Source organism: Monodelphis domestica, chromosome 1 (genome assembly GCF_027887165.1).
Source record: "Monodelphis domestica isolate mMonDom1 chromosome 1, mMonDom1.pri, whole genome shotgun sequence".
Classification (NCBI taxonomy): domain Eukaryota; kingdom Metazoa; phylum Chordata; class Mammalia; order Didelphimorphia; family Didelphidae; genus Monodelphis; species Monodelphis domestica.
In genome coordinates this window covers 473,043,459-473,071,161 of record NC_077227.1, presented here as the reverse complement: position 1 = coordinate 473,071,161, position 27,703 = coordinate 473,043,459, and the positions used below count along the sequence as shown (strand labels likewise).

General features: G+C 35.7%; 1 protein-coding gene across 7 annotated transcripts in view; it reads right to left on the bottom strand.

Annotated features, from left to right (window-relative positions):
• The window catches only part of SEC16A (SEC16 homolog A, endoplasmic reticulum export factor), a 51,466-nt gene that overhangs the window by 21,547 nt on the left and 2,216 nt on the right, over positions 1-27,703 (bottom strand). For 5 of the 7 annotated variants that reach the window (XM_007475306.3, XM_007475305.3, XM_007475308.3 and 2 more), the window contains exons 2-16: positions 18,883-22,650; positions 17,124-17,260; positions 13,458-13,555; positions 9,306-9,432; positions 8,174-8,366; positions 7,015-7,189; positions 6,037-6,179; positions 5,543-5,604; positions 5,282-5,420; positions 4,295-4,540; positions 3,042-3,139; positions 1,749-1,830; positions 1,454-1,571; positions 1,141-1,252; positions 725-830 (exon numbers count right to left, since the gene is read on the bottom strand). In XM_007475306.3, the coding sequence (XP_007475368.1) occupies positions 725-830; positions 1,141-1,252; positions 1,454-1,571; positions 1,749-1,830; positions 3,042-3,139; positions 4,295-4,540; positions 5,282-5,420; positions 5,543-5,604; positions 6,037-6,179; positions 7,015-7,189; positions 8,174-8,366; positions 9,306-9,432; positions 13,458-13,555; positions 17,124-17,260; positions 18,883-22,575 (5,529 nt within the window). In that variant the 5' untranslated portion in view covers positions 22,576-22,650. The remainder of the gene's footprint in view (positions 1-724; positions 831-1,140; positions 1,253-1,453; positions 1,572-1,748; positions 1,831-3,041; positions 3,140-4,294; positions 4,541-5,281; positions 5,421-5,542; positions 5,605-6,036; positions 6,180-7,014; positions 7,190-8,173; positions 8,367-9,305; positions 9,433-13,457; positions 13,556-17,123; positions 17,261-18,882; positions 22,651-27,703) is intronic. The other 2 variants (XM_007475309.3, XM_056812687.1) reach the window with 1 other exon arrangement.

Genomic DNA, 27,703 nt, shown 5'->3' with positions numbered 1-27,703 from the left:
TGTCTCTTAGAATCCCTAGTTTTTCTTCAAAATTCAATTCAAATACCATCTTCAATATGAGGCTTTTACCGATTTCCCCTAGCTAGTGTTTCCATTAAAAAAAAATTGCCTTGTACAGGGTGTCCCAAAAGTCTCAGTACAATTTTACACTATTGAAGTTTAAAACTGCTCTGGGATTTTGGGGACATATTTGGACATATTTATTTATGGCCATGTTATTTATCACAATAGAGCATTAGCTCTTTGAAGATTGAAATAATTTCATTTTTGTCTTTGGACAAATGGAACCTTGTATTGTGACTGGCACATAATACAAACTTAATAAAATGCTTGTTAATTAATTGATACTTAGTATCTCATCTAGAAAAATTTCTTGAAAAGATTGGTTTTTTAATGACCAATATGGAAGTATATTTTGTATGATAATAAATGTATAACAGATTAAATTATTTGCCATGTCTGAGAGGGAAAAGGGAAAGGAGAGAGGGAGGGAGGGAGGGAAGGTAGACAATCTGGATATGGTCATTTTGGAAAAAACATGTTGAAAACTGTTATTACATGTTGCTGGGAAAATAAAATGTCTTTGAATTAAAAAAAAAAGATTGGTTTTTAAAAAAGTTTAATTATTAACTAAGAAACAAAGAAACATTAACCATAAGAAAACTTCAACTCTGACCACTAACATTCATAAATTGTACATACAAAATATATCCTCAATTCTAACCTGGAAATTAGGCAAGAAGCATGGCTGAGTTCCCAGTGACTGTGCATATTCATAAGCTTCTGTTCTGTGAATAGCTTCATTGGTTGCAAATTTTAAAAATGGCAAACTATAAAGAGAAGGCAATTAGATTAATTTGGAAAAAAAGAAAGTACTTTTGATCAACAATCATATGTAACTCAAATGTAACAACATAAGATGATTCACCTGGAACTATGCTATTCTATATAGGGTAGCCTTTTTTTTTCTCTGGCATTAATATCTTAGTCATTTGATGAAAAAAAATGGTTCCAGTTTTACTAAAAGAGCAAAAGTCAACTGAAAAATAACCAGAATCTGACATTTGAAACTTTTAGCAAAATTTTTCTTTCTTTTTTTTTTTAAGAACAAAACACAATATAACCCATTTGCTTCCTTACCTGTGATTTGATCCAATTAGAACAAGTTTTGTAGTTTTCTTAGTGTAGACCCCAAATCCAATCTGGGCCATCAGGTAACAAAAGTGTGCAGCATCTAAGAGACCTTTAGAAGCTAAAGAGATAAAAAAGCACTCTGAAATATCTATTATTGATCATTTTTTAAAAGAAGGATAAGTTAAAAGATCCCCAAAATCTACAGAAGCAAAATAAAAAAGACTTTATTTTAAATATTTCTGATAATATTTAGTAAGTTTAAAAATAACTTGTTCACATTAGGTAAACACTACACTTTTAATTTCAGAAACTAACTTACCAAGAGTATCACCCATGGTGGCAATTGTCCTTGACTCAACATCCATATTATTATTCAAGTTGGACAAAACCATAGCAAGATGTGGCCTCCAATCTCCCCATTTCTCATCTCCACAACACTAAAAATAGAAGAAATCACTGTAATACATGGGAAAAGAAAGCTATTTGAAATCTATAAAGAATAGTAATAAATGTAATAAAGCAATCTAGATCAACAAAATCTAAATCCATGGGTAATTCCTAATAAACCAGGTAAGTTTGGAGTACAGCTCCCTCTTCTGAGGGACAATACTCACTGTGGATGCAGCTGGCATTCTTCCAGACATAAGCTGGTAAACAGTTTGTAAAGGATCATTAATTGGAAGGCTGTTGGCAAACCTATAATTACATAAAAGATACAAGCTCAGCTTCTGGGAGAGAGTTAGTTAACTAGGAAAAAACCTATTCAGTGCTTATTATATGCCAAGTACTGTGCCAGGCAGTTGGAAATACAAAGACAAAAACAAAACAGTTCCTGATCTGTAGGGACTTATATTCTATTAGAAGGCCAACATATGTGAATACAAAATATATCCCAGGTAATTTTTTTAAACCCATACCATCTGCTTATAATCTATACAAACTTGTGCTTCCAAGGCATTAGAGCAGTAAGGATTAGATAATTGGGGTTAAGTGACTTGCCCATGGTCACATGGCTAAGAAGTGTCCACCTATAGATGCCCCCTTCAAAAGGTAATTTCAAGGAGACACTAACAACTAGAGGGGAAGAAATCAGGAAAGTTCTAATTTTCAAGGGAACTAGGGATTCTAGGAGGTGAAAGGAAGTACACTCCAGAAAGGGGGTGGTGGTGGTCAAATAATGCAAAGGCACAGAGAGAAAAGAGATGGAATGTTGTAAATGAGGAAACAGCAAGTAGGCCAACTGGGCTAGAACACAGAATGCATGAAAGGTAGTCTGGAGTTAGATGGTTAAAGGGCTTTAAATGCCAAAGCTACTTAAATTTTTATATTAGAGGTAAATGGGAGACATTGAGACTTTTTCAGTGGAGGAGAACCAGTTAGATCTGTACTTTAGGAATGCCATTTTAGCAGCGCTATGGATGACAAATCAAAGATAAGAGAGATTCAGAACAGTCTTCCTGCCTCAAATCTCTCTCCCTATTTGATTCGACCATAACAATAGCCTTGGCAATAAGTAATGAGGGCCAAAACAAGGGCAGCAGTGGAGAGAAGGTGACAGATATGAGAGATGTTATGAAGGAAGAATAAATAAATCTTGGCAACTGATGGAATATGGGCAGTGAGAGTAAAGGTCAGGATTAGATTCAATCTGAAGTGAATAGGTATATTTTGATGAAAAAAATAACAAGCATGGATTCTGAGGTGAACTTCAGGTATCCACTGAATTATTTTCTGCAAAAATTAACTGAAGGGGTCTAAAAATACAGTAATAAAACCTCCAGATTTTCCATAAACATATTCCAAGAAGATAATTTCTTGTTTCAAAAAAAAATAAAGAAAGAAATGAATGAATAGTGAATTCATGTTAGAAGGGTATGAACAATCACGCCCAAATTAAAACCCCCTACCTGGTCATAACTCTTGCATGTGTTCGGCTGTCCATTTTACTAGCAAGTAACAGAGCATGTCCCCATAAACCATGTTTCATAGCAGATTCCAAAGCATCCTATTGACAATTTAAAAAAAGCCACCAGAAAAGCAATCTTTTATCTTGTATAATATTAAATGAATGTAACAACTTATAACACAAACTTAAATGATATCCCAACGCAATGCATTGTCAATTATTTTAAAAAGAATTCTTTAATACTGAAGCAAAAAACAAATCCTCATACTATTTTTAAAAAATCTGGTTTCATATTAATCTCTTAAATTTTGGGAGAAAAAACATGGTGTTCCCAACCCATATATAAAGAATATAGAAATTAAAGAATCTGGACCACTTGATAAAATAAAACAACAAAACTCTTTACCTTCCTTAGAATCAATAAATACCGTGTATTGGTTGTAAGGCAGAAGAGCAGTAAGGGCTAGGCAATGGGGGTTAAGTGACTTGCTCAGGGTCACACAGGTAGGAAGTCTCAGGTAAGATATGAACCTAGGACTTTCCCATCTCTAGGCCTGGGTCTCAAACCACTGAACCTCCTAGCTGTGACCCCCTTGGACCACTTTTGAAGAAAGAAATTCAATCATTTTCCTGAGCTATTTTCTTTTGACTCTTTGTCTAAAGAAAGGATTAGTCCTGGGCCTCTGAATCTTTCAATTAAGGTTAACACTTCTTTCCATAGAGTATCTTCATATTCAAATAGAGATGAACTTTAACTCTTGAAGATGATTTAGAACTCAAAGATAATTTTCTGACTTAGAAGTAGAAATGAATTTAACAAAAGCAGACACTTCTCAGCCAGAGAAAGAACTAGTGAATTCAGATCAAAACTGTGTAAGTAGATCATTCATCGTACCATATATCAAATATTGGATCTATTATTAAAGTGTTCTAGAATGTGATAATACAAAGCAAAATTTTGGCCCATGACCAAAATTCAGCTTTAACTGAGTTTCCAAGACAAAAAATTTTCATCTCTTACAGCACTTAGGTTAACTATATTGCTGAGGCTGAATCATCATAAACATCATCTATACTTCATCCAGTGAGCATTACATGTTAGACTCTCTTCACAGGCTGTTCTTTTACATTATAATTATTAAACAAATAAAGCCACCGATGAAGGGATATAACATATCAGAATGCAAACTATTCCATTTCTTATTGGGACAATGAAATTGGCAACACAATGGAATATGAAGGAATTGCTCTCACCTTTTTTCGCCCATAAAGAAGCAGCTCTCTAAACCTCTCAGTCTCTTTTTCAAGACTGTCTATAGTCGTCATCAAACTGTCAGTTAGAAATGAGAGCTGAGCCTCACCAGACTCCTCTTCTTCCACTTGTTCCACAGCCTCATTAGTAAAATCAATCAAGTTTGCCTCATTAGGTGACTTTCCAGGAAGCCACACTGTTTTGTGATCGCGTAACAAGAGCTCTGCAATATCTGTTCCCACAACAGTCTGTGGAGGTTGTAGAAAGAAAAGAAAACTATGATATCCTTCAAGAAGCTAATGATATTCAGCCAGATTAAAAAGTCTGACTCACATTAGAAAGACATTAAGCAGTGAGAGATTTGAAATATCTAGAAATGAAACTGACATTTTATAAAAAAGGGTATAAATTTTTAAAAAGTAAGAGTTAGGGAGGCAAAGATTCTGAAAAGATCTGTTCACACAAATTTAGGTCAGGACATATTAGTTCTATGGCCCTTATCAGTCTAGAGCTGGCCAGAAATACCTACAAAATGAGAGGCTTAAGTTTTTTGCCTAAATTAGTCATATTTCTCTACCTCAAGTCCCCTTCCCCCATCCCTGCCAAAGGAATTCAAAAGGAATCATAACACCTTTAACTCTTTTCACAAGCTGTCACTTTATGTTATAGCTTCTCAACATAGAAACCCATAGAACAAAGGTTGAAAATTCTTTAAGCACTTAAAAAAAACACAAAAAACCCTTACCTTCTGTCTTAGAATTGACACTAAGTATTAGTTTCAAGGCAAAATAGTGGAAAGGGTGGTAAGGGCTAGGCAATAGTAACTAAATGTCTTGGCCAAGGTCACACAGGTAGGAAGTGTGAAGCTAGACTTGAACCCAGGACTTCCTGTGGTCTCCAGGCCTGGTTCTCTACCCTCTTAACTATCTAGCTCTCTCCCTTTTCTTTAAACACTTTTCAAAATAAAGGCTAACAGAAAAAGTACTCACTCCATTCTGTCTGCATAACAGTACAATGAAATCCCAAAGGAGACTTGCAGACTCTTTATCAATTAGATTTTCATTCCGCAAACATTCTGTAGCTTTATTCTGTGCAAAATTAATAACATCCACTTTATGGGTATCATCTCTGAAAAAGACAAAAATAAAGAAAAGCCACTGAGTGCAACTGAAGGAATAATATCAGAAGTGTAAGGCTTACTAATTTTCATTACATATAGACATTGTAAAAAATATTACTAAGATACATACTTAGCAAGAGGTCCAGGAAAGGATCTCATCTCTTCTTGATCAGAAGTATGCTGCAACATAGTCTAGACCAAAACACATAAGAAGACTCATAAGTCTCCTGCCTATATGATGTGGAAATGTTTATTTTGAATAAAGAGGAAACCTATTTTGACTAATAAAAAAATATTTTAATTAAATTGGCAGTGCTATCTATTTTTAACATATTATTCCTTTTAGAAACAATGTAAAACTGTGACATTAAAATATAAAAGTGGCATTACATTTTTCAGCATGTACAACAGAAAGATCACAAATCTTGCACTACCCCATATATTTGTAGATACTTAAAATCAATCTCTAATAGCAATGGCAATAAGAGGAGAGGATATAAAAGTCTAAAAACAGGATTCAGGGAATTGCAAATATTTTCTCATTTCCTATTTCATGACAATAATTCATTTTGGCTATATTTTCCTATGATGTACAGACCCCAAATTCCCATGCATGTAGTTTACCTCCATGCTGTGTATCTCAACCAAAGCTGGCTGTCCTTCAGAAGGCAAGTTTGGAAGCACTTTAATAAGATGGCCTCCAGGGCCAAACCTTGCACAGACATGAGGCACTGAAAATTTTTCAGGTGTAGTTGGTCTTGAAGGAACTATGTTTTAAAGAAAAGAAAAAAGGATTGGTGGGCATTTATTTTAATGTTTCTCAGCCAGATGTACAATGTATTTCTAATGTGAACATACAGTTGAAGTCACTGATAAGTATGAAGCATGATTATGGCCAATTAAATTTCAAATACTATATAGGTCTCATTTAAATAAAAGAATATTCAAGTACATCCTTTGAAACATTTTAAAAAATGATTCTTTTCTGAACACAGAAAAACATTATAGACATCATAATGGATATCTCATAAAAATTCTATATAGCTTTCTATGTATTTCCCCCTTTTATTAAATAGTCACTTGAAAAATCCATAAATACCCATTAGCTTTCTCCAATGTACTTCATTTTGTTCATATGATTAAAGAATCTAACTTAAATATTATTGCCTCAAAAAATGTTCTTTTAAATAAAATAATCTTAAAAATAAATATAAGAAAATGTGCCTTGATTTTATCTTACTCATTTACATCATCTCCAATTTGAAATATTAGGACAGGAAGGAGTTTACCAAGGTATTTAGAAATGCTACAGTTGCAAAAAAGTATTAGAGTTGACACTCTCAACTCTAAGTGATGTACCCTTTAATATACCCTTAACTAAAATGGAAGACACTCAGTAACAGTAGTTACTTTCTTCTTTTGAAGGAACCTTGGCTGGGATGGAATTAAATACTGAACACAGTATAGATTTTTTAAAAGTAAAAAATTAGATACATTAATTGATAGTGCTGGAGAACATAATAAGTCAAGTTGGTAAAAGGAAGAGGTGTACATTAAGGGAGAAGTCCACTGATCTGAAAGGCTAATAAGCTTATGACATACCTTGTTCTGAAGTTGGCCATCCTGTTTCTGCAGAGTAGCCATAATCTGTAAAACCTTGTGCACCATTGAAATTATTTCCATAAACACCATAGGAATACTCTCCATGAAGGGAGCCTGGTGGAGCTGGGCGTTCATATGAATTAGCAGTCACATCATTGTTTCTATAGACTTGGCTCTGTTGGATTTTTGTTTGTTTTTAAAGAGAAAAGGAAAAAACTTAAGATGCCACAAATGTTAATAATTAATTATATGTTTGTCAGTTTTATAAATAGTTGGCAGGAACTTAGAAGCATTATAAATATATATTACATATATAATAACTTTTCTTAACATGAAATATTTCTGAGATCCTTTAAATTGCATAAATAAGTCTAAAAATCTAGCTGAGAATAGTCAAGATTTGTTAAACATTAGTTGGAATTCAGATTGAAATTATTTTTAAAAGGACATAAATTTGACAATTTGTTATAATTTAATTCATATACATAAATACATAGTAAATAATGCCTAAAATTAGAAATACTAAACTTATCATGATCAGAAATTAGAATATTTCAGGAGAAAAAAGGTATCGAAAGTTCATTCAATGTTAATCTACAGCAGTAGGAACAATTTGTAATATGCTAAGCCAGTGATGGTGAACCGTTTACAGATGGAGTGACAGGCCCTGGCCTCCCTCCAGACCAAGTACCATACCATGTTCCCCCCCCCCCCCCCACACACACACAAGGCATGCCCTGCCTCACCATTACCCCACACAAGGAAGGGAAGAAGTGCTCCAATTGGGCTGCTGGGCAGAAGGGTGGGTAAAGTGAGGAATGTCCTCAGCTAGTATAGAGAGGGGGAGGGGATTGGTCCAAGTGCTCTGTTCCCTTCCAGCTCTGCTGCTGGTGACCCACCTACATTACCCCCGTATGCTCCCACTGGGCTACTGGGCATATTAAAAAAATGTCATCAGGCCTGGTGGAGAGGGGGAAGGGAGCAGCTCTGCCAGAGTCCCTCTGATTTTCTAATCATGAACTGGGTGGGGGAAGGCAGCCACATGCCCAGAGAGTGCTCTGTGTGGCCTCTTTGACCCTTGTACCATAGGTTCACCATCACTGTGCTAGGCTAAGGAGTTATGAAGCTATCAAAACAGAAAATCTTAATCAAAACTCACTTGATGAGAACGTGAGCTGAAGCTACTCTGACGGCTCTGTAGACTATGGGTACTATGAAGGCTATGGGCAGAATGCTCACTGTGGATACTACGCCTATCATCATCATAAGCATCTCTATGAGGTTCTGGTTCATCATCAAAACTTCCAGTAAAACGAGGGTCATACCTCCAATGATCATCATATTTTTCAGGTCTGGAGGAAGCAATGAAGTAGAAGAATGAAAATTAGATGTTGAGGATTTTTTTAAATGACGAAGGAGGGCCTTATGGGGGAAATACCCCAAGAACATGAAAGATATAGTATTAATGAAATGTAACATATGATATAAATGAAAATAATTCCATCACATATTTTCTAGCAAACTGGAAACAAAGTGGTAATTATTCATTGGGGAATGACTGAAAAACTCATGTTATAAAGTTAACAAATACATACTATACAAATTCATACTCTAAGTAACAATAAATGAGGACTTCAAAGAACATGGTTAGACTAATAAAAATCAGTGCAGAATGAAGGAAGCAGAGCATAGACAATGACTACAATAATGCAAAAATGAACACTAAAAGGCAGGTGAACTCATTAAATGCAAAGATCAATCTTCATTCCAAATTAGAGATGATGAAATATAATTCCTTCTTCCATGGTCACTCTAAATCAGTTTCGTTTAATTGCTCTTCTTCATTACGAGGGAGGGTTCTATACTGAGAAATTACTGGCAAAAATTCATGAAAAGCATGAATAAAATTTCTTAAGTGCACAAAAGTCTCTAAGATAAAGATAATACATGACTATAATAGTATGGTGAGGACTACAATAAACATATTAAAATACCCAAATACTCTAATAACAATAAAAGGAAGCACTTTTTCTTCTATTAAAAGTCAAGTTTAGAAATGAATATCATCATGAGAGTGTCCCAAGGCTAAGAACCCTATCAGGAATGAATGACTATTTTGCTGTGATTACATTTTCTTTTTTCAAACAAAAGTTATAACAGCAACCAACTATTATTATCCTAAATCATGAAGATAATTTTCAAACAATCTACAAAAGCACTGGAAATAAAGAAATAAAAGAAATCACTTTTTCTTTCTTTAAATACTAAATATAAAGTTTTATTTCACTGACCTGTCACTATAAGGATATGCTTCTTTCCTATAATGATCATGTTCAGTATCATACCAATACCTTCGGTCATAGCTCCTGGGGTCTCTAAACCTGGGATCATATTGATATCGTTCCCAGCGATTTGCATCTACAAGTAAAAAAATAAAGATTAGTATAATGATACAAACAAGTTATTAATCTATCTCTAGCCACTTACAATAAGCACACTAGTTACATCTGCTTTTAAAATTTTTTTAATACTTTTTTTTACTTTCAGCTTTTTTTTTTAAACCCTGACCTTCAGTCATAGAATTGCTTATAAGTATTGGTATTCCAAGGATGAAGAGGAGTGAGGGCTAGGCAACTGAGGTTAAGTGACTTGGAGTCACATAGCTACAAAGTATCTATCTGAGGCTACTTTTGAACCCAGGACCTCTGATCTCCAAATTTTGATCTCTATTCACTGAGCCACCTACCGACCCCTGCTTTCAGCTTTTATTTTTTTCTTCTTGCTTACCATAATCCAAAGAGTTCTGTAAGCCTTTAGATAGAAAGTATTAACAAAGAAAAGGGCATATCATCTTTCCTAATGATTCTGAAATTACAGGGAAGAAACTAAAGATCTTTGGGATGGACCAATTTGCTGCCAACTGAAAGTGAGAGCTTCAAAGCAGAACGGCCAATTTGGGAAATGAACAGGGTTTAAGAACAAGATGCTTGAGAACAGGTATTAGATTTCTAGTTGACAGCAAAAGATAGGAATAGCAGGCTCTTATATACATAAAAAAGTAAGTAAACATATTTGCATGGAGTCCTACAAATCTAATGTGAAAGGCTTTAAAATAAGAAGACAAAAAAGCTTCCTTCATCTATCTAGCACAGTGGATAACATGGTAGCTACAAAGTAGAAAGAACAGTAATAAAATAGTAGATGCCAGAAATTCATAGAAGAAAACACTTAAGAAAAGAGCAGCAATAATGTCTATGGCCTCAAACATCTATATACAGATGAACAGGAGTAACCAAATCAAGGTCAACTTGAGATTCCATTGCAGAGGGACAAATCTGACATCACTATGGTTAAGTGGGATGGGGCTGATCACTAGAATTTTTTTTTAAGGACATACTTCATTCAAAAGATTAAATAACCAAAATGGTGGAATAGCCTGGAAAGAACAGAAGTATTTATTAAGGACTTAATATGTACTTAATCCTTTATAATTCATAATTATTATTTCATTTAACCCTCCCATCAAGCCTGGGAGGTAGGGGTTATTATTATCTTCATTTTACAGTTCAAGAAACTGAGTCAGAAATGAATAAGTGTATGAGTCCAAATTTGAGCTCAGTTCTTCCTAACTCCAGGCCCAGTGATCTCTCCACTGCACCAACAACTACCTCTAGTTCAGAGAATTGTATTAAGAAAGATATACTGTATAATTGAAAATCTGTAACCCTAAAAAAGAACTACATTTTCCCAGGAGCCCACTGACTTTCTGTCATTACATAGATAGGGAATATTAGGCAGGGACATGGAAGGTCCCATGACTTTACTTCTGGTCCAGAGCTTGATGGTGGTAAGGTGGGTGTTTGAACTGGCTGATCAGCCATGGGCATGTGGTCTTTATTTTGTATCTTCTTTATTCCTTGATTTCTAATGATCATTAATAAATCTCTTAAAATATAATATTTTTATTAGAGAGAGATAGGTCAACAGGTAGGGAAAGGGTATATCCTCCTAACTGGATCTCTACTACTGGCATGTACTAACTTGAGAAAGCCTTCTTCTAGCCCAGCACTCGCTCATTCGTGCTCTCTCTCTCTCTCTCTCTCTCTCTCTCTCTCTCTCTCTCTCTCTCTCTCTCTCTCTCTCACACACACACACACACACACACACACACAAACCTTTCAAGACCACCTTCTCTTTTATAGTCTATCAGAATGTAAGGTCCTTGAAGGCATGAGCTTTATCTCTGTGTTTGCATTTCCAATGCTCAGCACAGTGTCTGGTACATAAATGTTTTAATGCATGTTTTTTCAATCAATCTTACTGTTTTTATCAACATGAAAAATTTGGGTTACAGAATAGTACAGTTCGGAACATTCAATACTCTTCATTATATCTGAGTCTCCAAAAGGAACAATTAATTTCAACTTGGAAAGAAATTTCTACTGGATAACTTGGGGCTATATACTTGGCACTATACTATCAATGACCTGGATAAAAGCACAGATACCACCTTAACAAATTCTCGGACAATGCAAAGATAGGAGGAATAGTTAATGTAATGGATGACAGAGTGAAGCTCTAAAATAATCTAAATAGGGGTGGGAATGAAAGGAGTAAGCATTTATATAGCACCTAATATATACCAGGTACTGTGCTAAGCACTTTACAATAACCTCATTTGATCCTCACAGACCTGACAGTAAATTTTCCAAGCAGGAAAGAAGGTTAAGTCAAATCCAATAAAATTTAATACTGAAAAATTAAAGCCTTATACTTGGGCTTGAAAAATTAACATTACAAGTGTAAAATGAGGAAGTCAAAGCTAGACAGAAATTAATATGAAAAAAAAACTGGGAATTTTAGTGAATAGCAAGTTCAATATGAATCAGAAGTGATATATGGCAACAAAAAGGCTAATGAAGATCAGGGCTTCGGTGCAACTTCTAGTCTCAGAGAATTGTCCTGGGGATAATAAAACCAGAGACACAGAAATAGCATATAGCAAAGATGGGATTCAGACTCATGTCTTTTTGACTCTGGTTCTCTATCTACTATGCAGACTCAAATTCTATCTTAGGCTGCATTAAAAAGGGGCTAAGGAGGGCAACTGGGTAACTCAGTGGATAGAAGCCAGGCCCAGAGACAAGAAGTCCTAGGTTCAAATCTGGCCTCAGACACTTCCTAGCTGTGTGATCCTGGGCAAGTCCTAGCTCTTACTAGTCTTCTGCTTTAGAGCCAATACATAGCATTGATTCTAAGGTGGAAGGTATGAGGTTAAAAAAGGCGGGGGTGGGGGGGTGGGGGGGGAATACTAAATATCTAGGACTAGGGAGGTGACATCCCTCACCCTACTATGTTCTAGTCAGACCACTCCTGGAGTATTGTGTTCAATTCTGGGCACCACATCTTGGAAAGATGTTGATAAACTGGAGAGGATCCAGAAGACAGTACCTAAGATAGTGAAGAGACTTGAAATCCTACCATATGAAAACCAGTTGAAAGAACTAAGAATGTTTAGTCTCAAAAAAAGACTTAAGAAGGATATGATAATTAGCTAAGTATTTCAAGAGACATCATGAGGAAGAGGAATTAGATTTGTTCTGTCTGCTCACAAAGGTGATGATGAACAATAGATCAAAGGTTCCACAAGGATAGATATGATATCAGCAAGCTGCCCAAAAGGGGAATGGGAGGCTATAGAAATTTATTAGACCAGAGGACTACTTGTTGAGTTTTTTCCTGCAGTTTATTCTTGTTCAGGTATGAACTGAACTAGGTCAATAGTGGTGAGCTTATGGCACATGTGTCAAAGAGGGCACGTAGAGCCCTCTCTATGGGCACAGGCACCATTGCCCACTAGAGTTCATTACTAGAAAGGCAGAGAGACTCAAGCAGAGAGGCTCCCTTCCCCCTCTCCACCTCACCTGAGGACATTTTTTTACTTCCCCTGCCCCTCTGCCCAGAAGCCCAATGGGAGGTAAAGGGTTTAAAAAACAAACAAACCCAACACACAGTATTGATTCTAAGAAGGAAGGTAAGAGTTTAAACAAAACAAAACAACACAACTCTGTGAAACTAGATATAGACTACAGATAATTTTATATACTTTCCAATGAGGAAATAGAGGCTTAGAGAGACTAAGTAACTTGCTGATAGGTGTACATTATAATTTATTACAGCCAGGTTTTGAACCCAAGTCTTTTGGCTTTAAATGCAGCACTCTTTTTTTGTCATATACTAGTACTTTCTTCATTTACAAATACTGATTACTTTAAACTAACTCTTCGACTAGATCATGTAACAAATTAGAAAGTTCCAAATAAAACCATCCCCTCTAGTACTGCTCAGTAATGTCTAAGGATAGATGTTATTTATCTTTAAACAATAACTATTACCGCCTGCCATAAGCATCTGTTAAAGACAGTGATAATTTCTAAATATACCTCCATAATCATACTGGCCAGAGTAATAATTTGCATAGTAATCACTGTGACTGCTCCATCCACCTTTGGAAGTATAATATCCTTCAGGATACCCCTGTCTGAAAAACATTAAATATGGTACTGTTAATATTTTTTCTTAAAGCATAACAAGCTATCATTGTGCTCAAAGCAATACGTGAGTAATTAGAGCTATTTAAGATGTTAATTATGAAGTATGGGACAGGAATGTTGAAACAAATTCACTTAATACTTAATACAGTTGTAATTCAATTTCATCTCAGGTCATGAACTGTCATGTTAACAGCCATTTAATGTGAAAAAAAAATGGCCTTTTTTAGGGCCCCACCCCATATAAAACAAGAGTTAAGACAGGCTCTAGCTAGAGTACATGCTACCAATCCCAGCAAATAAAAAAAAGTAACTGGCTCAACTTTCCATAAAGATGCCTACCTTTGCTCAAATTTTAATCATATTTTCAGAGCTTTACCATACTATTTGCCTCACAACTGTTTAAGAGACATAGCTATATTTTGCTGTAGCTAATTAGATATACAAACCCAAACTTACAAAACAGATAAGATGATTATTTATATCATAAAATAATTCTTGCTTTTTCAAAGACTTTACCAGTTTTACTTTAATTTTTAATTTCCCCTGTTATATTTCTGATAGAATTTATTTTGTATCATTTACATACACCTCCTTAGGAGTCAATTGTACCCTACCTTGTAAAAAGCAAATACTTTGGTACACACAAATACTTATGTTGCAATTAATGTCTAATGTAACTTGGAATATAGGAAAATCCTCACTCTTGTGTTAGGCTTGAATAGTTTCATTTAGATTACATCAGATCACTTAATGAAAGGTACATTCAAAACCCAAGGTGGAGATTGATTTTGATGCTGGAGTTATGATGAACCTAGAATTTCTCCCAAGTTAATACAGGACAGTAACTGTGACAAAATGCATGTATGTATATTTTAAAGGAGTGGAGCAAGCACACAGGTAAAAGAAAGTCACCTCAAAAAGTTGTCAAAATGAAGTAAAAAATTCACTCAGAAGAGTGAGAGAAGCAAATCATGGCTATAGTTACAAAAGCAGTCTCAGCCTCTCTCACTTTTTCTTTGGCTAGATTGGTTTTTTCAGTATCTTATTGCCATCTTCAGCTTCTTGTAATTAATACCTATGTTAATCAGTAGGCTGAGAGAGAAAACTGGAAAGGCTAGAAGGACTTACTTGCCTAACCTACCTTGTCTCTCCAACCTCTAAGGAATTCAAGAAACAGGTGCCTATTTGTTTCAAATTTTAGCACCTAAGGTAATCTATGTTTTCCAGATGGTAAAATAATATATTGAATCTAAAGTATTAAACAGTGTATTTCATTTAAAATGTCATGAGAAGACACTTTTTTAAAGGGAAAAAGTAACTGACACTGTACTTTATAAAGAATGATTGCCTTTACAAATAGTTAAATGTGTATTTTACAGTAATACATATAAGGCAGTAAGGCAAGGAGAAAGTTTTTGTCTTCTGGTAAAATATAAAAAGATTCATTGTATAAAATTCTGTTAAAATTAAAAATATCAATATTATTAATTCACTATTGAGGTTTTACAGAATCAAAGAGAACTTTTATAAGCAGAAAGCAAAACATAAGTTTTAACATATTTTATAATAATTACATGAGGCTCAATGATGCCTCTATTCTGACACAGAGCAGTCACAAATACAAGATTTGGCAATAGAAAGTTAAACAATTAAAAAAAAAACAACAACAACAAAAAACCCTTACCTTCCGTCTTGGAGTCAATACTGTGTATTGGCTCCAAGGCAGAAGAATGGTTAGGGCTAGGCAATGGGGGCCAAGTGACTTGTCCAGGGTTACACAGCTGGGAAGTGTCTGAGGTCAGATTTTAACCTAGGACCTCCTGTCTCTAGGCCTGGCTCTCAATCCACTGAGCTACCCAGCTGCCCCCGAAAGTTAAACAATTTAAACACAGTTGACAGTATCCATATATACTTGTATTACTTTTTTCTCTCTGCCTACTAATTATAATAGTAATGAAACAGGAAGAAAAATTGTTCTCCAGTTCAAAAATCCTACCCTCTGCATTGTAAAAACGCTTCACAGACTTTATTAAATCTAAGGTGAAAGAAAATGTAATAAATCCAATCCAATTCCTTAATTTTACTGAGAAGGCAATATATGGCTTAAAATCTTATCCAGTGAAAAGCACATCAGAGGTAGGTAGTTGTAAAACAGACACATAATAAAATGTAATAGACTAATAAGACAGGTCTCATTTCAGATTCTATGAGTCTATCCTGATCTCTTGTTATATAGTGTTACTATTAGATGGTCCAATGAGATATCAAAAGTTAACTATGTTGCTATTGCTAGCAGAAGACTTAATGTCCAATATTCAAGTACGTTTTCCATAGCCAATTCTACATTAGTTCAGAAGAGAAAAGGGAAGACTGGCTAGGACACAGGTTAAATTTAAGTGTTAAATGTCAGGAATACAGAGGATAGAAACTATAGGCGAAGGAAAGAAATAGGCAAGAAGAAAAAGTAGCTACCACAAAGGAAACAAGATAAAATAAACAAGGTTCCTGTTTCAAAGACATAATCTCTAAACTGAAGTAATTGAGGGGAGATTTTTATCTTCTAATACATATGTTAGGGAGTTTAGAATAAAACCCAAAGGTACTATTTTTCCTACATAAAGTCAGAATTATGTATATAAGTACAACTATACAATAGGATTTTTATACTTACAAAACTTTCTCAGCATACAAATATCTCACTGTTAAGTTGTAACCTTTTACATAATCGATCTATCTAACTACTTACCTGATCAGTCAAACTAGTGTCAACATTAGTCTATATAGTTACAGGTAATACCAATGCCACCTCAGCAATATTTACTCAGAAAGAGTATTGAAAAAAGTTCATGTCCTCAAGAGGGAAACGGATTACCATATTTATTGAAATCATATTCCGGAAAGGAATGGACATGGGCTTTTTTTCTCTACTTAATTTCTTTACCTATTCCCTGCCAACCCCTCCCCCTACCAAGGACCATGGTTTTCAGAACCAACAAAACCTGCTCTCAAGAGCCCTAGAAGACATTTGAATAACCAGCTTTGCCAAAAATAAAGAGAAGAGTATTTAAACACATCTCTATTTCCTTCAATTACTTTTACCAAAACTTCAGAGCCTCCTCAACTAGAGGAGAAATTATATACTGGGTCTGTCTGTAGTAGTAAGTGGCAGCAGAAGCAATTTCCTTAATATTTCTCTGAAATGGGGAAAATTATCTACCTAAAAAGAGGAGGGAAAGGGTAAAAAGGAATGCAGAGATCACAGATTTTACAAAATTCTTTACTATTGTCCAGGAGCCTGTTCTATCACAGTTTACAATTTCAAATACAAAATTAATTATATTTTAGTCCTATGGTTTTTAGTGACATTGTTTTTAGCACATTAAAATCAAGAATGAGTTAATGCTATAATTTATTTGTGCATATTTACTGTAAATTTGCATTTGCTGATTATGACAAACATTTAGACTAGTTACCTAATGTAAAAAGTATACATTGTCCAAATCATTAAATTAACATTATTTGAAAACAGAATATACTAAGTTGTTGTTCCCATACCTGGAAGATGGTCGATCTGAGCAGTGACTAGCTCTAGAACTTGGACGGTCTGGCTCAGCATATCGATAGTTTTCAGCATAAGCAGCACTATTATCATAATGTCTATAACGAGGGTCATATGGGCCATAGGCATCCTCCTGGGAAAGAGAATGTCTTCTAAAGTTTATACATCACAAGATAAATGTTAGTAAATAAATAAATCAGCATAATTAGTTGAATAAAAACTTTCTTCTAAATAGTAGAAGTGAATTTGGTGTTTTAAACAACCACCATAAAAAGTGATACTCATGAAAATATCTAGTGGCGGAATTTTATCTAATGACAGGGATTGCTTATGTTCACTAAATATATTACTCTTCTTCAAAGACCACGAACAAAGCAATAGACAACATCAACTCTGCCTGTGGCTAACCTGGCATAGAATTATTAGGCCTTTTCCTCAGCTATAAAATTCTAAGATTCCATAATTCTACTTACTAGTCACTTCTAGTGCATAAACATCCTTCTAGCAATTAAATGAACAGTACTATTTACCTGGATACTCCAGAACTAAACTAAATGTTATGAGAGCTAGTTATAAGTTATTCTGTTCTTACATGGTTTCCTCCTGGCAGGCCAAAGAATTTCAAAGTTCTCTATAGGTAAATCCATTAACATCTGATTAAGTGCTATAACTCATAGATTAAAAATCTGAGGCAAAGGAAGACTGCTGTTAGTTAGAAAGTTGGGCTAAAAAAACTATTCATTCAAAAATGACAAAATCTTATTCTCTACCTCAAATCCTTTCTACATAATCATCCACAAATGGCTGCAGAAAGTATACTGACTATAAGTTGAGAAACCTGGATTTATATTCTAGTCTTGTTACTATCAATTAGCACTGTGACTTAGAACAAGTCACTCAGCACTTTTGAGCTGAATTTCTTTCCTCACCTGTAAATGCAGGGGGAAGAAGAGAGTTTGGTCACGGGGGAAAGTACTGAACTAAGGTCATAAGAGTTAAAATTCTATAATTTTAGGTTTACTTTCTCCATTAGGTATATCAGCTGATTTTGTGTTTGAACAGAGGAATTTTTCAAAATCATCTCTGTATCACTTCAGCCTCCACTGAAAGCTAACTAGCACGACTGCTTAAGTAGCTTGCAGATGACCTGGGGGTTCTTAAAGGTTACACTGAGAAAGGGCAAGTTGTGGGTAGGTTTTTCTGAGCTAGAAAGGCTTCATGTATGAGCCCCTGGGGGACTGTTTGAGAGAAACTTAGCACCACTGTTTTTGCCACCAGGTGAGAAATGTTTTTGAATTCAGAAAGGCACCAAAACAATCTACTAAACTTAGAAGATGCTATACTCTGCAATGGTGGAAAGGAACCACATACAATGAAATCACATATCTCTGAAGTACTTTAGTAATATTACTAAGTGGAGAAGCATAAGACTTTTCCCCTTACCTGTTAGTTTAACCGATGTTAAAAAAAAAAATTATACTCTTATCATTGATTCCATTAGCTTTAGAAAGCATTTTTCCTAAAGACTTCTACCCTAATGATGTTAAAATGATTCACAAGTTATTTTTAAAGTTTCTTATACTGGTCTTTATATTAGAAATTATAGCAAAGCTTCACTTATAAGTCTAATATACATTTATCATCATCTAATTCAGTACGACATATATCTTGATCACAGGCCAAAATATCAAAACCAAAACTATCAACAGTAAGATATTTATAAATATAGGTTAGTCAAAAGGCATTGACACTTACCGGGTAATAAAGGGAAGCTGTTCTAGGATCTGAAGGATAGGGTGGTGGATACTGAGGTTGATAGGTATCATAAAGATGCCTATAATAGTAATAAGTTGAGAGGTTCGAAGGTGGACCAAAAGCATTCTGAGGAGTCTGTGATGGTGGCCACTGCTGCTCTTGCTGACTAGCTGGTTGGCCAGAGTGAACTGAGGTTGTTGAAACACTAGATGATTGTGAGAGCTGCGGCTGGTCTACCTTACCCTGGCTTGGCAGTTGGGGTGAATTTCCAGATGGGAAGGAATCAGGCTGAATTCCAGAGTTTGAAGAATCTGATGCTGTCTTGGGAACCTGAGCAGCTGATGACCCTTGTTGCTGAGGAGGTAGGGCCCCTGGCTGGGATTTATCAAGGACAATCTGCTGCTGTACATCTTTTGTTACCTGTTGGTAAAAATGTTCTTTATCATGCAATTCAGGCCCAGACTGACTGGTATGATTAGTGATGGCTTGTTGAGAAAATGTTGGACCACTAGAATGTGATGTATTATGTATTCGCACAGAATTGTCTGTACTGTGATTTTCCAAAGTCCGGTTCAGTGTAAAGTCAAGTGCTCCAGAAGTTTCTTCCTGATAATTGGTGAGATTTGTTTTATTAACATGGGGTATTAGGGTGTTGTTCACTGGTGGAACTAACATTACACCAGTGTTTCCAGAAGGAAGATTAGTCCCAGGAGAAGCAGACAAATTAACCACTGGTTTAGTAGTGTATTCAGAAGGAAAACTTTCTGAATTCTGATTTTTTTGACATTCTGGAACCAAGTTAAGTGGCATCTGGTGAGATGGTGGTTGAACTAATAAGTTGGGAGACTGATTAGGAACCATTTCAGAAGTGGTACCAGGACCTTGTGAAAAATTACTATGGGAATGATTGGTAGTAGGTAATGGTGAATTAACAGGAGATGCAGCTTGAGTCCCGGACAAGGGAACACTTTCCCTAGGTACACCAGCACATAGAGGCTGACTGCTTGGGGCAGACTTGTCCCCCACTCCAGAATCTTTGCAAGAATGATTATTTTCATTATGACTTAATTGATTAGACAAAGACACAGAAAAATTAATGGGTTGGGTCAAATTATAGCTTTGATTAGGCTGGGCAATCAAGATTGGTTGATTCTGTAAAGATTCAGTGGGTGGTGAGGATAATAAACTTGCATAACCAGAACTTGCCTGAGACTGAAGGGCCTCCTCTTCTCCCATTTTGGGAGGGTTCTCAAGGTTTTCAGAGGAAACATTGCCATCCGGGGAGGAATGTAGAGGAATAGAGCCTGGTTTACATGGCTGTCCCTCATCTGGAGGTTGAATAATTTCAGAAGATTTAGCAGGTACATAAAGTGCAGGGGCAGCTGGTGCAAGGAGAACATTTCCTCCAAAGTTTGGTAGTTCATTCTGGGCCCACAAAGTAGTTGCAGGGCTCTCACACTTTTTAGTGGCACCTTGAGCCCTTGAGGGGCGTTTTTCAGATGCCAAGGGCACATTTTCCAAAAGCGTTCCACCAACATGGGAAAGCATATTAACACCTTCATCAGTTGTTGTAAGAGGCAAAGGATGTGCACGAGGGGTAAAAATTGTTTCCATGTTGTCTGGAGGTTGTTCCAGATTACCTGGTGAGGCAGCTGGTACTGTAACAGTTGGTTTACTATTGTTCTGCTTGGAATGGTTCTCTCTTAGTTCACCCACCACATTTGCTCTGTCTGCCTCAATAGGTTTTACTCCAACTCCATGGGACCTTACAGGTTCAAAAGAACTATTTGCACTTGTCTGAAATATTCCTGTAGGTTTGGGAGGACTTGGAGTTGGAGGCTGGGAGAGATTGCTATGGTAACTCTTATTTATATTGTTATCATTTGTCTCCCCTACCAAAGGAGAAGAATCAATCTGCTTAAAAAAACTACCTGAAGCTTCCTCATTAGGCTTCCCAACCTCTTGCTGAATAAACGTGCCCACTGATTCTTGGGGTCTTGTTGAACTAGATATACTCCTATGACTTATACTACTATAGTTGGAGGATACACTATCAGATCGGACTGGGTGAGGTATTGAATCGGGTGCCTCTAGATTTGGCCCTCCTTCAGCATAACTTACAATACTGTGCTTTGAAACTGACTGCCCTGGGAGTGGCCCATATCTGAACTGATCATTTGAAGAGGAAGGATTCAAATTTGGGGGTTCACTTGGTGGAACTTCTTGATTTTGAATGCACTCTAAGTTCTCAACATTTTCATACTGTGAGCCAATGGCACCACAAGTTTTAACAGTACATGCTTTGTCATCATTAACATAAATATCACAGTTTTTAGTGGTTTGTTTATCATGTTGGTTACTTGTAGACTGTGAAAAGTATTGCTGGGCCTCTAGTCCCTGCTGAGAAGATTCATTAGCTGAACCTTTAGGAACTGATGCCTGAAAAGGGGCACTTGCTCCAATCTGCATAGGATGAGGAAGGTGATGGCCTCCATGTCCAGAATTCGATGGAAAGCCATCAAAGTCAGACTTAACAGCAGTGTCTGCTTTTTCTGATGAAAGATTTTCCTCATTTTCTGCCTCTTCTCCCTTGAAAAACATTGTGATAGTTCCTGAATTTAATTCTGGGGGTACATGACTGGTTACAGCCTCAGTTCTATGCTGTGGTTGGTTTTCTAAGCTATTTCCCTGAGCAATGGGATTAACTAGAGTAGGGTCTGGTAAATGCTGTTTACTTCCTACTAGATTCTGTCTAAACTCCTGACTAAGCCAACTACTATTCACTCCTAGATTTTGCCTAAACATATTTTCAGGCTGAAAGTTATTTGCTGTGTAGTTGCCACTCTGAGAAGGGACTGTCTCACTCTTTTCACTAACCAAAGGTCCTGATGTAGACACAAATGGGACATGTTGCTGATGTCCAGGAACTTGATGCATATTTGCTTGAGGAAAAAAATGAGAACTACCAGAAGCAAGAGGAACTGCATTCTGAGAAGGTGGTTCGGTATATGGTGAATAATTCTGAATTGAAGACTGTGGACTTCCTTGAACTGGTCTCCATTGAACTGGGGTTTGCTGATGAGGTTGAGGAAAGAATGATGTAGTTGGTGCCGGAGTGCCACCATTTGGATCTTGCCTGCTTAGTGGCCTACCAGGCAGAGGCACACCACACTGAAGATGTCCCCCAAAAGAATTTTCACCTGCTCCAGGATTATAATGTGAAGGAACAGATGAAGTCTGAATTCCAGGTTCTACAGTTGGATGAATTTCAGCACTACTATTCATAACATGTCCAGGCATTGCAACAGGAGCCAATACATTTGTAAACGAATCAGTATTTACTTCAGGTTGTGATACAGGCCCAGACAAAGATGTATAAAGTCCTTGTGAATTATCCCCTGCATGGTTATGAGGTACATGCATACCAGGTGGCTGAGAAAACATTGGTTGGGAAGGACCTTGCATAACAAGTGAGTTGCCTTTGGACGGATTGCCTAATGCCGTTCCTTGTGGAGTCTGTCGGCCAAATGCGAAAGGATCTGTTACAGGTTGCACTGGGCCACCTACAGCAGTCATTGGTGCATTAGCCCGCCTGCTATATGGACTGTTAGACCAATACATATTTCGAGGACCTCCTACAGGAGGTGGTCCACCTGTCCCAGAAGGAACAGTCTGAGGTGGTGGCTGCATCATTCACTTCTTGCCAAGTCAGTCTTGCCAAGTCAGATGCTTTTGGCCCAAAGAAGCTGAAGACAGGTTTTCCTTAAGCTAGAAAAAGAAAATTTAAAGAAATAAAAAACATCATAAAGAAATACAAAAAGTTATAATGACTAACATATATTCAAAGGCCATTTCATGAAAAAGTTCTTAAGATGGTTTTGATTGTAAAAATCATGTCAAGTTACATAAAAATAGATGGGGAAACTATGCCAATACAGGTTCAAAAAACTGTTCAGATACCTTATATGATTCATTCGTGGGCTTAGCAATACAACCCTGCTAGTAAGGAAAATTTTGATACTTGATTTATCATTATCCCCACAATGATCATCTATTTAGTTTATTTAATAATAATTGAGGACCACTAAAACTAAAGTACATCACAATATGGTATAAGTTTTTTCTATTTTTAAGATTAACTTTTAAAATAAAAGAAATATCAACCAGAAAACCCTCCATTATCCCATCTTTACAAACAAAAGGAAATGGGAAAAATTCAATTAAGGTTCTTTATACCATGAGGTAAAGTATCTCATTTTTTAATAGCTAGCATTAATAACAGCTTTTAATAGCTAGCATTTACCCTTGTGCAAATCACTTTACAAATATTATCTCATTTTAACATACAACAACCCTATGAAGAAGGTACTATTATCATCATCCTTATTTTCCAAATAAGGAGAGAGGTAGACCAAAGTTATTAACTTGGTCATGGTCATATAACTACTAAGAGTCTGAGGCACAATTTAAACTTGGGTGTTTCTGACACTAAATCCAGTACTCTATCCACTATGCCATCCACATAAAGCAAATAGTTGATGGTTCTAAGTCTACCATGTAACAAAACAAGAGTTTATCTTAACAGCCAAAATAATAGCAGGCAACACTGCTTAAAATAAAAAATCACTGGTTAAAAAAAAAAAAGGTAAAGGGGGGAGGGTAATTAGGCAGCTCAGTGAACTGGTTGAAATGACAGGTCCTGGATTCAAATCTGACCTCAGAGACTTCCTAGCTCTGTGACCCTGTACAAGTCACTTAATTCCCACTGCCTAGTGAAATTGAACATAATTTTAATGTGGCATCTAAATAGCAACCTAAAGTCCCAAGTCATACATTTCCAAAATTGGCAGCACATCAATAAATTTCCTGCAAAAACCAAAAGGGATGATCACTCTACTGCAAATATTAACAATATGGAAATAGGTCTTGATCAATGATACATGTCAAACCCAGTTGAACTCCTCATTGGCTATGGGAAGGGGGAGAGGAAAAGAACATGAAAATACTCCAAAATAAACAAACAAATAAATAAATAAATTTTAAAACAAAATAAAACAAAAGGGAGGGGGGAAATCCATATAACATGCAACATATTAAGTTATAACTGAAAACAATTCATAATTTAAGGCAACAAATTGCTGAAAATATTTTCTATCTATACATCCTTTTGTTTAAAAAAAAAAGTTTATCTAATCAAATAAAAAGTACTTTGGTCAAAGCCCACTAAGGATATATATGAAAAACTCCAAATATAATAATTATATAATTCTGAATATGAAAATTCTTAACTTTTTAGGTATAATTTAGTCCACAAACTTAGCTTTAGTAAATACTAATTTTAATAAATCTTCTAATCCTTTTATACAGTTCATTTGTTTCCCGAGGGTTTAACATAGAGTCTGGCAATTTGTAGGAGCTCAATAAGTGTCTCTTGACTGATTTACTTCACACCAAGTTAAAACCATGTAAAAGTAAATAAGTAAATGTACAACTGGGCTTTATATTGCTTGATAGCAGAACAAATGAAGAATCTTTCTCAAGATTTTCAAATGATAGGTTAGAATTCCATTCAACTCAGGAGTAGCTAGGGAGCACAGTGGATTGATCACCAGGCCTGGAGGTGAGCAGACTTGGGTTCAAATTTGACCTCAGACACTTCTTAGCTGTGTGACTATGGGTGAGTCACTTAACCCCAGTTGCTTACCCCTGGCCATTATTCTTTTAGAACTGATACTAAGACAGAAGATAAGGGTTTAAAAAAATACTCCACTCAACACACGCAAACTATACCTTCATGACTTAATATCATAATATTTCAATTACTGAAGATGTATTCCAAAAACGTATTTTTGTTGTCTGAAATTCTGTTGATAAATCAACCAGCATTTACTAAGTACCTCCTAAGTGCTAAGCATCCTGCTAAGTGCTAGGAATACAAGGAAAAACAAGATAATCCTTGCTCTGGAAGTGAAAACATTTAATTTGTTAATAGAAGCATAGCAGAGAGGGCATAGAAAAGGTCTTCCAGGACAAGGATTTCCTCACCACCTCTGCCTCTTCAAAATTCTGTCCCTATGGTACAGGAGCTAGAGCTCCACCCCACTTTCTCTATGCCTAACTTTGTTAAGAAAAGCTTTGTTCCCAGAAATTTATTAGTCCAAATTAACAATGTATTGTTTTAAAAAGAACATTAGATAGAAAATTGAAGATCTGTGTTCTATCCCTGTTTCTTCATAGGACTTTCACTTCATTTTCTCTGGGAAGAATATGGAAATAGATGAGGAGTGGTTGTCTGAGACTAAAAATCAAAAGATGACCCCACTGAAACCCTGATCCTAAGGCCAGAACCCAAACTGCTGACTTCTAAGACAAATTTTACCTGAATTTCATTCTGGGTTTTATAAGTTTTCATTTATATCTTTCCCTAATTTTTAAAAGAAGTTAGAAGTCTTCCAAAATATAGGGGTGGTTAGCTGAGAAATATTTTATAAAGTAAAAAAGAAAATTACTTGCCCACAAATTTTTTTCTTAACAGCTTAAAAAAAAAGCACTATGACATGACAATACTCAACTTTACCCAAAATTACACCTAATTTGAACGTTCTATTTCACTATTGCCTTCTTCTATTAACAGGTAAAACAATGCACACAGGCACTTAATTTATTACTTGTAAGTATGGCACTTTATTCATTAGGGAATGTTGCATTCAGTAAAATTACTCCAGCTTCAAATCAACCTCCCTTTATAAAAAAAGGCAAAAAGACTGTTTCAAAGAAACTAACTTATCTTCTCACAGATAAATTATTCATAAACTGATCTCTTCAATTGAGTTCAATTGCATCCCTATTAAATACCCTACATTTTCTGCACCAATGCCTTGCTATGAGCAAAACTAAATATCCATAAAATAGGTGCTCTTAAAAATGTTTTAGGCTATAAGAATTTAAATCTATGTGTCAAAGAAACCCCTAAACTCTAACAGCCCATCTATATTCTACCTTTGTGTTAATGTGACAATTATTCAACTAATTTTGATACTAAGGAAGAATGCAGATAAATAAAAACTACACACCTTACCAAAGATGGAATAATGAAAAACAATGCACAGTGGAAATAAAGGTGAAATGTACAAAAACAATTCTTAAAATAATAACCACACAACAAATCATTGTGAGTTAATATTTACTTGTTATCCAGCAATAATAATATACAATAAGAAATGCCCTTCTAAAACCCAGGTTCATACATATTTAAAAGTGAACTAGCAACACACATCTAATCTAACAAGCAGTTTAAAATATTAAAGTATAATACTGCACTAACTGATCTCAAAGTGTCTTCTAACAAAGTGTTCAGACACAAAGTTTCTACTGAAGGTGTTTGCTGGGAAAAAACACAACTTAAATTCCTCTTTTTAAAACCTATTAAAAATATTGCTGAAATTTCTCCTTTAGGAATATACTGACCACCTCTGAAAGAAAAAAATACAAACAAAGCTCCTCCTGCCATAAAGGGTAAAGCCAAAACAAAACCATATCTAAGGAAAACTCAGTCATCCATTGGAGACAAAACATTCATCTACTGAGGCACCTTTGAGCAAAGAGACCAAAGGAACTAGAAATATGAATATTGCAGCTTATCCTATAAAAGGCTTCAGGTTTCTTTTAAGGAAAGTCTGAATATTTTTTAAAAAGCAATTTATAAAAAAACTGACAAAGCCGACACCAAGCAATCAAGAAAGTAACCACTTGTCCAAGACCCTTCAGATATTATCAAATTAGCTTACAGCTAAAGAAACAGTACAAATCTCTTTCATTTCAACTCAGCTCTGAAGTGTTATGATTTTTATGACCTGTGGCCCACATTCAACCATGACACAACATCTATCCGATATGAAAAAAGTCCCCAGCAGTGTTTGAAAAGTACAAGCTGTAAGGTAAGCAAAGTCATGCTAAGATATATTGTACTAAAATTTCCAAACTTAGTTTTATCTTCAGCTGCACATTCCTTCATAAGAAAGCTGTGCATGAAATATTCAAGTATTGATCTTCAATAATCACAACAAAATAAAGGTCTCAAAGGAGATAAAGAAAATCACACAAATTCCTCTATCGTAGGAACGCCGCTATTACTTATACCTAGAATACCTTATACCTGGATTTCACAAAGCTCCCTGCTTCTCAGCTTGATGAATTTCTACTCATTCTATAAAGCCTTCCTAGGTGTCCTAATCAATAACTTCCCTACTTAGTCCTCTTGCAGCACTCTATTTTGTTTATTGCCCATTACCTTATCTGTGATTGTATCATAATGCCAGACTATAAACACTGTAAGGGGAGGAACCATGCCTGAACTTTGTATCTTACCTAGCAACTAGGCACTATGTACACAATAGGATCTTCATAGGATCACAAGAATTTGGGTTGTAAGAGATCTTAAGGGTCGGTCACTGGATGTAATCCCCTCATTTTGGAGATGAGGAAACCATAAGCCCAGTCCGTGAGGGCACAGAGGTAATAAGTAGCAGTGCAAGTATGAGAGCCCAGCTCTTCTGACTCTAAATCCCAAAATCTCCTCCTCTGAGAATCAGTTTTCTCGTTTTTAAAGAAAGGCAATAACATTTGTAGTATTTCCTTTGGCCTTTTTTTGGTGAGACATAGTTCTCACTCTAGGAAAGGATGGTGAAGGGGATAAAACATAATAAAAGCTAATAGTAATTAGAAACATCGGAGAACAGTGTAAGGGAAATTAAATTAGTGCTGGATTTGAAGTTAGGAGACTAGAGTCCTGCTTCTGATGTTAATTTACTCTGTATACAAT